Source organism: Aptenodytes patagonicus, chromosome 4 (genome assembly GCF_965638725.1).
Source record: "Aptenodytes patagonicus chromosome 4, bAptPat1.pri.cur, whole genome shotgun sequence".
Lineage (NCBI taxonomy): Eukaryota > Metazoa > Chordata > Aves > Sphenisciformes > Spheniscidae > Aptenodytes > Aptenodytes patagonicus.
The window spans coordinates 69044157-69057487 of NC_134952.1; the positions used below are offsets into that span (position 1 = coordinate 69044157).

General features: G+C 41.0%; 1 protein-coding gene across 2 annotated transcripts in view; it reads right to left on the reverse strand.

Annotated features, from left to right (window-relative positions):
• Nucleotides 1–13273, reverse strand: part of ARHGAP10 (Rho GTPase activating protein 10) — a 153913-nt gene extending 140640 nt beyond the window's left edge. For both annotated transcript variants that reach the window (XM_076337093.1, XM_076337092.1), the window contains exon 1: nt 12957–13273. In XM_076337093.1, the coding sequence (XP_076193208.1) occupies nt 12957–13110 (154 nt within the window). In that variant the 5' untranslated portion in view covers nt 13111–13273. The remainder of the gene's footprint in view (nt 1–12956) is intronic.
• Nucleotides 13274–13331: the final 58 nt, after the last annotated feature.

Genomic DNA, 13331 nt, shown 5'->3' on the forward strand with positions numbered 1-13331 from the left:
CATTGGCAACAGTGGAGGTATTGTAAGGGAGGGATGCCAACTAGGAGAGACGGCAGTTTACTCTGAGTGAAGAAAAAAGAAAAAAAGCCTTCCTATTGGTTTTGTCATCAACTTGCCAGCAGAGAACTCCCTCCTCTGTAACATCAGTGGCCTCTGGCAATGCCACCACCAAACAGCATTTGTTCTGTTCTTGCTCTTTGAGTAAATTACTCCTGCTCAATAAATTACTACCGAGTAGGAAAGAGCAATGGCAGATGCATGGAAGCAAAGGAAAAATTACTTAAAAAATCTAAACCATACCTCTTCCAAAACCTATCAAGGGATTAGAGGTACATACTTCAGAGAGGACTTGATTCAGCCTTTATTCTGTCCAAGTAGCTCTGTCCCAAACTCTCTTAGAAACCCTGAGCATGTCTCCATGCTAGCATGTGCTAAATCCCATGCTATTGGACCTTTCCTGCTCTTCCTTAATATTCGAACTAGAACATTCACATAAGTTTGCTCCATAAATTTTCACCAGAACAGGCAGCTAAAGACATCAAATGAGGTGAGGGAGGCAGCAATCTCTGGCAGGCTATAGCAAGGATCATTTAAAAAGTCATGCTACTAAGACCTCTCAGAAGGGAGACGGAGAGAGAAGAGACAGAAGCACAAACCACTGAGCTAACGTCAACTATTTTCCAAGCAAAATTCCTTCCTGGCATCCCCCAGAGCCTCTGCTTGTCACTCTGGGAATGCCACCCCAACCCACCCATCCAGGCACTCGGAACGAAACTCGGCAGCTGCTCATATCTCTCTCAGCTACTACACTAATAATAGTGTCCAGGAAGCAATGTTCCAATAAGGCCATTCAATAATGTCCTTGTGAAATGTGAGATCAGCTCTCTATAGGCCACTATTAAAACATAGGAATTTTCCATATTTAAAAGAGAAACTGAAGGAGAGGGCTTCAGGAAAAAAAATTTCCATGATGAACAGCAGCATCCTTTCTCAAAAGATAACTCTCTCTACGCTTAAAGACACAAATTCTCTTCACAAGGATTTACTTTCCAATCTGAGACATCAAAAGCATACGATCCCTTTTGTCCACTCACAAGCCTTGAAGATCCTCAACGCAAGCAAATCATAGCTATTATAAACAGGAACAGAAAGCATATACAGAAAGCTTTATTTATAAAAGGACTAAAATTGAAACAAATTTGATAGAATTGTTTGGGGTTTGTTTGATGCTTTTGGGGCATCAGACATTTTTGTTTCAGGAGGGGCTTTGCTTGTTTGTTTCTGTTACATTTTGCCTACAAACACTGTCAAGTTCCATTCAGAGAAATTTTTCTCTGTACCAGAGAGAAGTTGGGGGAGGAAGAAGTTATCAGATTAATTGCTAATGTGGTCCAGTTCCTTGCTCCATCCAAAACAAGACTGCTACTTTTCTTGACTGACATCTTAATTCCTAATTTCATTTTAAAATGCATCAATAGTAATAATGCCAAAATAATTTTCAAGAAGGTATCAAAGCCATCTTCCTTGTAAACACTTCAATTTAAGGAACTACAAACAAAAGATACAATGAGGAAAAAAACTTCTCAATGAAGCAAGCTTTGCAGTAACTTTACAAATCTGAAGTGGATTTCAGTATGTCCATGGAGCATTATAACAAGGTTGGCATACCTAAGTTTTTCTTCACATATGGATACTTCCTATAAAAATGTGAATGACTGTGCTATAAACCTTAGAAAAGCCAAACCACTGACTTAAACTTCCACTTGAATAATCCGCATGGCAAGGGCAGAACAGCTGCTTTCTGAGTTCATACTGCCATGCCCTCCATACTGAGAAGTCTAAAACATGACTGTAGGAGAATATGGCACATTCTCCTCTCAGATTCTATATTAAGCTAATTTTCTTGAAGAGGATAAAATAGAATGTTTATAACAACCGCTCAATTCAAATACTGACTACAGAAAAAGAGCAGTGGGTGGAGTCTCACATAATGCAGAAGGGACTGATACACAACACTTCTCTATGATGTTTCAACATCTGTGAAATACTTTATAGATAAATGTCCCCAAGTCTGAGGCAATAGCTTAAATAGTGACGGAAAGAAAGAGATAAAAAGATGAAGGGCTTGCCGAAAGTTGCTCCCAAAGTCACTTCTATAGACACAGCTCTTTTGTTCATACCATAAAATTATCCATGTATATGAAAAGACAAAACATTTTTGGCTTAAAGGAAAGAAGCTTGGGATGAAGACGTCATCATTCCATTAATTTAATTCACTTGTTTGCTGCTTAGTGTCAGGTCAGAACTGTGCAAATAAAAATCTCTATTGCTACATGTTCTTTTTTTTCATGTTATTTTATGAAAGACTCAAATCAGTTACAAGAGGAGTAAGTAGTGATCTATACAGGCAAGATGTGGAGGGGAAATGTAAACTGTATTGTGCTTGCCTCCAGATAAAAATCTAGTTGTATAAAGATGAAAATTTCACCCCTCTAATTTTACTAACCGTGCAGACATGAACCATGTCCACTATAGAAAGATCCTCAGGACTGACAGCAACCTATAGCAGCGATTAAAAAAGAGCCCTATATACAATACAAATTATGGTGCACCAAAATATAAGGTATTTTTGTAACTAAAAAAGAGGAATTCATACCTAAGACACATTCCAGTTACAGACATATGAAAGCAGTTAATGGAGGCAGGAAGGGAAATAAAATTTCCAGATAAGTGAACACAAAGAATCATTTCTGTTGAGTCTCAAAGCTACGTTTTCAAAATAATATTTGCATCTAGGACAGTAGCTTGAAGGACTTCTACTTCTTAAATACACACATTAAAACCCATTTTCTGCTAGGTCAATCATCATGGATTACTAGGCCAGATATAGACACAACGCTTCTCATGGGTCTTCCAAGCTGCTAGTCATTAGATCTCAACCCTCCAGAAGGGCATTTCCCATCATCAATTCCCTCAGAGCAGGTTACACTACTTGAGCACTACCTAGAGATAATGGCCACCAGTCCTCAGGTGCTTGGGCTCTGCGACAGATGGATGAATCTTTCCAAGACAGAGAACACATTTCAGCTCTTCTTAAACCATAGTATCCTGGCTTATCTAGGTTCAGATCTCCTTCGGTTTTGCTCTATGCCCTCAGCAAAGTTCATCTGAACGGAGGACCAAGCTCCTACACATGAGATTCAAGGGTGTAACATAGACATCTCCTTAGTTCATTATATTAACTACACAAAAACTTGAGCTGAATGTCTGGAGCTTAGCCCCATTCCTCCATAAAACATAGCAAAAGACTGCATTAAGAGGAGAGAAACAGGTGCCAACAATACATTTTCATGCTTGACTAGCTAGATCCCTGCCCCTCAAGGAGGGCAGCCTTCCCCCTCAGGTGCAACCCTACAAAACCCCATGGGAAGAGCAGTAATAGTGTTGGTAGACACACAGATGTGTTTTGTAAAAAAAAATTGGCCATGGAACAGAGGAGTGTTTGCAGATTCCTTTTAGCATTAGATTCTTTTACTGCTATAAGTAAAAGAAATTACAAAGGATACAATACATCCAGGTGGTTTTATTTCTTTCAGCAAAGGTGCCGAATCTGCTGGAACAGTGGAAGAGCTAGGCAAGAGGCACAACAGAAATTTGAAACTGCGCATTTTGAAATGACTGAAAGCATAAAGGAAAGTGAGGCACAATAAAAGTACAGTAACATTACCATAGAGCAAGAGTGTTTAAGAGCAGACTGGCAGAAAGTCCACTTTCTTCAGAAAAGCTTGCAGGCTGAAGAGTTGAACAGACAAAAGCTTTGGAGAAACAGTCATTCGGCTTGTAACTGAGCTTGTCAATCGGACGAGGCCTTTTCGACAGAGAGAGCATCCAATCTGATACTTTAACAGGAAAAAAGCATTGACAGTGTAAATTATACTGTTTTGTTCTCAGAGCACTGATGTGTTTCAAAGGCTGAAACTACACAGCATTCACAATCTGTTAATCCACATAATCTACAAATTCAGCCCGAGGACAGATTTCTAAGAACAGTGACCCACTGCCAAAATGGTATTTCGAAAAGTTTTTCTCAAGTCCTCAGTGACCTGGCAGCACACTCCCTCCACCTGTTTGCAAGACGGTGGGATTTTTTTTTTTTTAAAGAAGCATTTTCTAAGCAATCATATTTTCATTTAAATCTTCTACAAATTTCCTTATCAATTTTTTTTTTGTTCCATCATACCTACGTTCAAATATTATTAATATTTTTCAAAGCATGCAACTCTTTGTAATGACTGACAAAATCACAGATTAAGACAAACGAGCAAAAATAAGGTGCTCTCCCTCTGCTTGGAAAGAGAGCCCAACTTTTGAGATTTGATACATTACAGTCTAATTTTTCTTAAGGCTGAAATGCTGCAAGTGCAACACAAGCTTCAGACTCTTCACCATGAATTAATTCATCACTTCTAAGCCCACATGTATCAGCCTAATGGAGGAAACAGACAAATTTCAAAGCTAAAAAACACTCACCAGCAACAAAGTGGTTGAGAACCTACTCCTAGACACCACACACAATAGAATGTCCTCCGAGGCCCAGGTCTGATACACAGTCCTGCTCAGTTTTATCCTGGATACTCAATCTTCTTTGCCAAATTAAACAAAGCATTTTTTTTTCCTCTTCAAGGACATGCAGTCCCAACCAGCCAGGTGTATATACAAAAGCTGGAGAGAACTAAGGGAAGCTGTAACAACCAGATCTATTGAGAGGCAAAGCCTTCTCTCTGACCTACCTAATGAGCTGATAACCCCCACCTGCCCAGTCCTCTCAACTAAAAAGACAACAATGGGACATTTATTCAAAGGTGTGGGCAGTAGTAAAACCACAATCTGTTTCATAATAACACGACTGTGACTTTCCATCTCTGTAGATTATTTTTCCCTCCCACTGCTCCTTTCCCACAGAGGATAACCCCAGCATGAATGATTTACAGGAACTTCTGGTTTGGCCTTGGCCTGCAATGGCCACATTGCTTCTGAGGGCCTGGATGTTTTCTCTCTATTTTTATCCTGAAAGATGAGCAAACACACAGGAGGGAAAAGAACAACAAGGGGAGGAAACAAAAACAGAGCAGAAGGAGTAAAAGGCATTCACAAAGAACAGGGTAGCTGCAAGAAGCTCCATCCATAGGTGCAAGTAGGTATGGAAAAACAACAATATGACATTGAGGTTGTCTGCCGAAAATTGCCAGAAATGTCTGTTCAGAAAAAGAATTTGAGGATAGCATAAACACAGCCACAGACTTCCCGTTCCATATCTTCTTTCCCAGTGAGATACCTAAACATGCATTTTGGCTAGCAGGCATACATCTGCCACAGACATACAACATGCGGCATTTTAAATTGCAGCCACTGTAGCTGCCCTCTCTTCTATCAAAGTTACACCCAGGGGGCACAACCTCCACATGAGCTGCTGGGATGGAGCACATGTGCCTACCTCAACTCATTGCAAAATGTGATGGCTTAGTTTAAACTTGGCAAAAAAGATGGGTTTGACTTAGCAACAAGACAGATTTTGGGTGCTGATTAAAACTGACAACTACAGTGGGTGGCAGCAACCACCAGCAGAGAGAGATGTTGAACAGTAGTTTCTTAAACTATTCTGCCAATATGTGCCCAAGCTCATCTGATCATATATTTTACACTCACTAGATATTCCAGGAAAGCATTCAACTGCTTAAAGTGTCTTAATTTGTCAACTTAAAAACATGAAGGCTTTTAAAAGATGATCGAAACACTGAGCATGTCGTAACATCTCAAGAACAACTGTCACAGAACAACAGCAAATCTGGTCTGGAAACTCAGAAAAGTGGCATTAGACCCAAAAGGAAACCCCATCAAACATATGCGAGTCATAAAAATTATCTCAAAAAGCCACAACCCACCCTATCAAAACATTAAGCATATTGCCAAGATTCACACACTGTGGACTATCTCCCTCAAACAGCCAAGCTTCTGTTATTTAAGTTAACATACTAGGTGCTATAGTAGTGACTGAAGTTGGTATTGTAAAGCAAGAGCACTAAAGTCAATGTAAACTATATACATTAATTATGTAAAGTTAAAAAACAGCCGAGGAGGAGGAGAGAAGTACGGAGATGCAGCTCTTCTGTGCCATTCCAAAACATGTTTCCAAGCGCTCGCTGTCCAAAGTGAGGGCAGAGCACCTGGTCTGCATGCTAACTCCCCTTGCTGTACATCAGGAAAGAAAAAACATAGCATTCCAGAGCAGCTCATCTCCCCTCCCTGCCCCCTTATAAAAAAATCTGCACCGATCAGAAAGAGAAGTTCTGTCTCACTGAAGACTGTAAAGCTGATTTTAGACTGGCTTGAGAACTGGCATCGGTGTCATAAGCTCTGCTTGTTAAAATTTGCAGCATTTTTGCAATACAGAGCTGACAAGCATAGGATAATTTTAGGATCAGCACACACCTGCAGCCATAGCAGTGGGTCTATTTTTCTTTATTTAATTGCAAGCAGGTATTTGCACTTTACAGACCATTGGGCAAATCCATCCATTTTTCCAACTCCTGAAGATGGATTCAGGTTCCATAAAATTCAATATTATGTTTCTAAAAGGCTTGTCATTAAAAAAGAAAAATATCAGGAAAAAACTTCCAACATGATCTACTGGACAACTTCTCTAAAAACTACAAACCACTCATTTCTATTGTTTTTGTCCTGAAGACTGACAATGACACTAATCACTGATGCCCTCTTTAACGACCGCTTAAACAGTTTATCTAAAGCTGAAAAATTACATATTTCCCCCAAACAATTAAAAGACATTTCACTTCATTCAACAACAGCCTGTCACATCTCTTATCACTGAGATAATCCATGTAAATTCATGAAAATTGATATTTTCTGAAATCACATCTTCTAGTTCACTACCACAATGCTCTACTTTTAATACAGAAAAAAAAAAAATGAAGTGGCACATCTACAGGACAAAGAAGGTAATGGAGTTAGTTAGTAATCCAAGCTGAAAAGACATGATTGAAGATGACAAACTGGCATCCTCCACAGAATGAGCTTGACACTTTTTATAGCTACTGACACAATAATGAATGCTTTACTTTGGGTGGAGCTAAATGCAATGTTCTGCAGAGTATTTTCTTAAAAGAAAGCACTTCCTGATCCTTATACAGAAGCAACTTTATCTACAAGCAGAAAAAAAGGTATTGTCTTAGTTAATTAGGCCCTAGCTGTGGCAATTATCTTGAAGGGAAGGGAAAAGCAACATTCTATTATGTTATTATAAGCAGTTCTTTCTTAAGGGAAAGCTGTATCAGATGGCCCCCAAAGTACCTGTTTGCCTTAGTTTTCTAATGTTTCCATTATTGAGCTGAATTCCAATAGAAAGGTTTTTTTTAAAAGATATATACTGCTCAGTAGCCTTTGTGATACAGGATCTAGTGCTGCCCTAGCAGTAATTTTTATCTAACTGTGCCCTAGCAGAGTTTATTTCAAATTTAAACCTCAGAGTGTTCACTTAGAGCATTTATTTGCTGTTATCACACCTAAAGCATGCCTTATAACAGAAATAAAGCTCATTTTTGAGGTACTAATTGAAAACTAAAATGGCTTTCTAAAAAGCTAAATATGAAGATTTATTAATTCACAGCTCTCACTGAATTCAAGGTGAATTAATCAAAGATAGAGTCCTAACTAATCACTGCTGATTTAGGAAACTTTGCACACGAGTTCAACTAAGGCCCTCTTGCAGCATCCCCTGCTTCCCCCCCCCCCCCCCTTGTTAAGTAAGAATGACATTAGCTTTGACTCGGTCTTTGGATTCTTTCTAAATCATTACTGAATGTCCATTTCTTTTCTAGAAGTTATTAATGAGTCCTATATTAAGTGTTTTACCTTACTTCTTTGACATATACTGGAGTGCCAGTAGAACAACATTTCTGTTGCAGAAAATGCCTAAGAGTTTGAGAGCTGGCACACATTACGCATTCAGCTAAGTGGTTTTGTAAGTGCAGATTATACTAAGGAAAGCTTTAAAAAAATTGACAATTAGTGCTTAAGAAAAAAACACTGTGGCTCAAGTGATCGGAGTGGCTTTTATGCTGTGTTATTATGTGGATTACAACAGCCTTTACAGTTATAGAATATCCATACCGGGTCAGACCAAAAGCCCACCTAGGCCAGTATCTGAGAGGTCAACCACCACCACACACTATGAAAACTGGCCAAGAAAAAGAATATGGGTTTGGCCAACTAGACATCACATTGGATCTTGGGTTTGGCTTAGGTTCTTCAGTTGACTTTGATAAAGACTCAGCCTATTCTACTAGGTCAGAGATGGGATTGGGAATGGCTTTATTCCTATTGCCAACAAGATTTCCAGTCTGCTTAACTTCTTGATGGCAAACTTGTAAATGACCAGTGACTAATAACACCTCAGAGGAAAGGAAAGAGAATTCACTATCTTTTTTCTCATGAATGCAGAAATACTCCCTGGAGTAAACCAGCATTCTTCAGTAACAATTATCAGTAACTCTTTATATTCCAATAAACACTTTCTACAGATAAAATAAATTTGGTTCTTATTTTGTATTCTGTCTCGTAGAGTGCAAGGAATAACTCCTCTGTGAAAAACATGAAACAAAAATAGCAATAAAAAATAGTCACCAGAAGCCTGAGCACACTGAGCTGCCTACAGAGACCAGCACTGGGTAGTGAAGGTGTCTGGTTTCCTCCTCTGCTGCACCAAATGCAACGGCCAAGACCTCACAGAACTGAGCTCACAACACAAAACCTCAGGGTACAGGAGGAATGAAATGTGTCTCAGCTGAAACAGAGAGAGCAACATAATGAGGGACAGGTCTACCCCCCTGAAAAACGCACAAAGGGGCTGCTGGGTAGCAAGTTGCTCAGGGTGCAAGTGGAGGAAGGTAGCTGCTCTGCATTCTAGCACAAATGATAAGAGCATTTGAATACTGTTGTGCCCACATGGCAGTAGATGACTCTGACTCGATGAAAGGCTTTATGATGCATTTTAGCTGAGAGGCCCATGTGGGGCACCCTTCCATCTCAAACTTTGTCTAGGCTCCCCTTAGATGGGCACTGCATACAGACCACCCCTTGAAAGCCTCCTAGGGAACTCAACTTTTCTGTTTTCCCGGCTTCTCCATCTTCTGTCTTCATCAGCCCGTTACAAAGTCACCGCAGTTGACCCAAACGGAATTCTGCTCTGATCTGAGCCTAAATCCAAGAATGGGGAGGCTCCGCTTTCAGGCACGTGGAATAGCTGTGAGCACGCACTCACAAGTAACCTTTGCAAACCTCCCATGAGATGCCCAGGACCAAAACCTATGCTCATGCTAACTCTTCCTACTCCACCCTGAGGTCTCATAAGAAGTGGCAGCTCCTGCTGTACGTTTACAGAAAAGTCTTGCCTCCAAAAAAATATCTTCAAAAACCCCAAAGAAATCTCACACTAATGTCAAGAGACCAAGAGTTGGACCAACGTAGGGAGAAGAATTTAGAAGCAAATACGTTTTAGCTTCCAACAATTTTCATCTCAGATATTTTAAGAGCTCAGAACTAAACCTCTCAAGTTCCTTTCACGTTTCAGAATAAGGGTTCTCCAATCAGGCACCTTTAAATTCAGTTTCTCTCAACAGAAGAACAACTAACTCCATCCAGAAGTTATTTATAAACTATTTTGATCCTCACTTGTTTAACTGAACTGGAATCCCCTGAGAAATATTGCATTTCTATTTTAAAAGGCATATGTGTACGCTGCTTGTATTTACTGATCACTAACAGTGGAAAAAAATTGTCTTTCTGTACTCCTTTTAAACATATTTAACCATCATAAGAAAAGAAAGAGCCACCTATTGTTTATTCATTCTTCCAATATTTAGCTTGAACTAGACAACTCAGTGATTCAAACCGTTACACAGGAAACGAGACAGCTTTGAGTCAGTCTTGTTTATCTTTCTATCAGATTCTTGAAACAACTGAAACTTAAAAGTGTAAAGATACACTTGAAGTATGCTTCATACTGGAAACTCAACAATTTAAGAATGCAAAAGATCCTTCTTTTTTCCCTTTTTTTTTTTTCTTAAGCAGTATAGTCCCGTACTAACAAAAATCAATTCTTCTGAGTTTTAGGTGGAAAATACACTCCCATACAACTGAGGAGACAAATGGAAAGGAGCCAAAGAGAGGATCCACATCATGTTACTGGTTTGTCCTGCGAGACACTGATGACTCCTGTGATTAGAGGGAGTGGTAGCAGTTATCTGCTTACCACCTCTCAAAATGTAACCCAGTGCAGGCAGCATCAAAGTCATTTAAAAGGCTGTCTGTCAAGCAGGAAGTGGGATCTATTCAATCACATCAGTAATTCACACCTAAAGAATCCTCACGACATTTCTTGTAAGCCGCTGCTTTACAAGTGAAATAAGGAAAGCGCTAAGGGAGAGAAACGCAGGCAGTCTCTATTGCAGTCACTTCATTTCCCACAAATTTAAGAACCATAGTGCGCCTACTACATTTTAAATTTTGTAGCCCATTCAGAAAAGCTTATTATGCTCACGTATCAATTAAAACAGATGTAAATTTTGTAATTTACCTGGTTCTAGAAACAGAGAAATACTTTAACTATTATTAAGATGACATTTTTTGTTCAAAACTCTAAAACAATTTTCCAAAAATTGTAATCAACTGTTGTCTAAGAGGTAGTCACCTAAGCTCTCGAAATGCCCTGCTTTATTATCACATTCTCTAGATTGCGGCAAGCCAGTCTTTGTGCAGAAAATGCAGTTTTGACAGAGGTGAATAGCTAGCTCTGTGTCTAGACCGCTTCTCGAGCTTGCTTTTTGGAACAAATATTAATCCCATTTGGTTTCCTGACAGCAAATGAATCAGGTTCCTCAAAGAATTTAGATGCCAATGTTTTCTTCTGAAAGCATAAGGAGGACCAGTACCCTAACCACTAGGGGTTTAATGGCTTTTAACTCCTCCTTATGTTTCCTCTGGTTCAACTTGTCTTTTAATGTCTATTGAACAGTGGCACTGCTTCACCAGCGGCAGAGGAAGACGACTCAGCTTCAAACCTGTCACGCAGGGCACTCTGAAGGGGAGAGACAACTGCAGGAACCTGAAATGTGTAAGGAAAGATCTAACCTCTGTTTCCACTTCTCAAGCAAGTATGCTGAAGCACAGGTGTTTGTTAGAATGAGGTACAGCACCTAAAGTCAAGAAGAAAATTTCTGACTGTCATCTCAGAAAGGAAGGAATTGCTTAGACCTGAACACCAGGCAGGATCTCAGAGAGCTTCTCTAAATATTTCTCATGGGCTAGCCCTAAGTATTTCATCAAGCTCTCTCAGGCCAGGTGGCTCTGCTTGGCACGCTGACTCCCTTGGCTCTCACCACACACAGCTAAGCGCGCCGAGCACTGCACACCAAGCCAGTTACCAGCACAGGATTCTGCTGTGGATAGGAGGCTCACGTAAGTTAGGCCTTTCCTCACCACCACCAGCTCCACACTTTCAAATTAAGTTCTGTATATGTAACTGTACATGAGAAACCGAGGGTTTGGGGCAGTTGCCAAAATACTGTCTAGATGCTTGAGGAATAGAAGCAAAGTGGAATGATTTCCCTCTACCATTCTTATCCAAGTTTAGCAACACTTTTTTACTTTGCACTCCAAGTTAGGATGATTTATACCTACACTTCAAGTCACAGATTTCAAATAATCCTCAAGGAACACGATTTGCAATAACTGAATATTAACTGCTCAAAGAATAAGAGTTACAAACAAGTGAAATTTGATATGGCATTTTCTACCTTTTTTTACCCAGGCACATCAAACAGAGACAAAAACAGGAAAGAATGTTTCTTTATTTGCACAAAATGAGTTATCTCAGTTTTTAAAACCCTCACCATATCCAGGCAGCTACACTGCTCAAACCATTGGCCAAATCCTTCTCAGTTTACTTTAAGGAAAATATCTTGAAAGCCTGGTTCCCTTCCTTGAGAAGTTTTCCATGATACCAAAGATGCAGTACAATTTTGAGAACACAGTGCCACAGCACTGCATTAGTGTTTTATTTGAATAATTGGTATAGTAAATCATCCTACTAGATATTTAGGAGACTACACTACTAGATCTTAAGTTAAATGGAAGAAATTATATTACCACAATACTACATTAAGAACATGCATTAACATGGTCATTCAAGGAAAATAACATGATCCCCACAAAAACCACAGCATAGGTAACCATAAATATAGAAATATATATATTCAACGAGTAAAATGCAAAATTAGAAAACACCATCACATTTTAAGAGGCCAAAAACATAGAACTGGTAACTAGTGCTGTCACCACAGAACTGTAAGTCCGGTAATTCCTGAACTTACTTAAAATTTTGACAAAGGGGTATCTTCAGCAGCCTCTTCACAGACTACAAATGCACATACATGTACATCGTTATGTTGAGATAACGCGATTCGCAGACGCTCAGCTTGCAACGCACCGGTAAAACTTGAAACCGAGTTCTCAGCGGATTTAACATCGTAGCTCACTTCGGACTCGGCACCGCCAAACACATAAGCCAGGCCCGGCCAAGAGACTGGGCAGATACAACGGGCGTTACACAAGTGGAGTTACCCGGCGCTGCTGCCGGCGCTACCGCCGCTATCCCTTATGCCCTCTCCACGGCGAAGGGGTGGAGGGGACCTATGTCCCCAAAGCGGCTGGTGAGAGGCTGGAGAAAGCCAGTGCAAAACTCACTGCAACAAAAGCAAGCGCCGCCGGCTCAAAGTCGAAACCTCTCGGCGCCGAGCGAGCGGCTGCAAGGGCCGAGCCCCGAGCCGCCGGGAGCCGCCCCCGCAGCGACCCGGCGTCTCCTCCCGCACCCCTCCACTCACTTTTGGTCGCGGCGATCAGGTTTTTCCCATCCTTGAGCAACTCCTTGATGAACTTATTGGTCTTCTCCAGCTCGGCCTCGTGGGCTCTCACCCGCTCCCTGAACCAGGGGCTGTCCAGGTAGCAGTCACTGAACTCCAGGGGCTGCAGCCCCATGGCTGCCTCTGCGCCGGTGCTCGCCTCCCCGCGAACCTCTCCCGGCTACGCCACAGCAGCAGCGACCTCCTCGGCAGTCGAGGCGTAGCGGACGTCCCCGCCGCGGTGAGGCAGGAGCCGCGGCCACAAAGAGAGAGGAGCAGCAGCAGCGGCGGCGGCGGCTCCCCCCGCGCAGGGCTGGGCGCGGGCGAAGGCGAAGGCGAGACGAGCGGAGCCGCCCT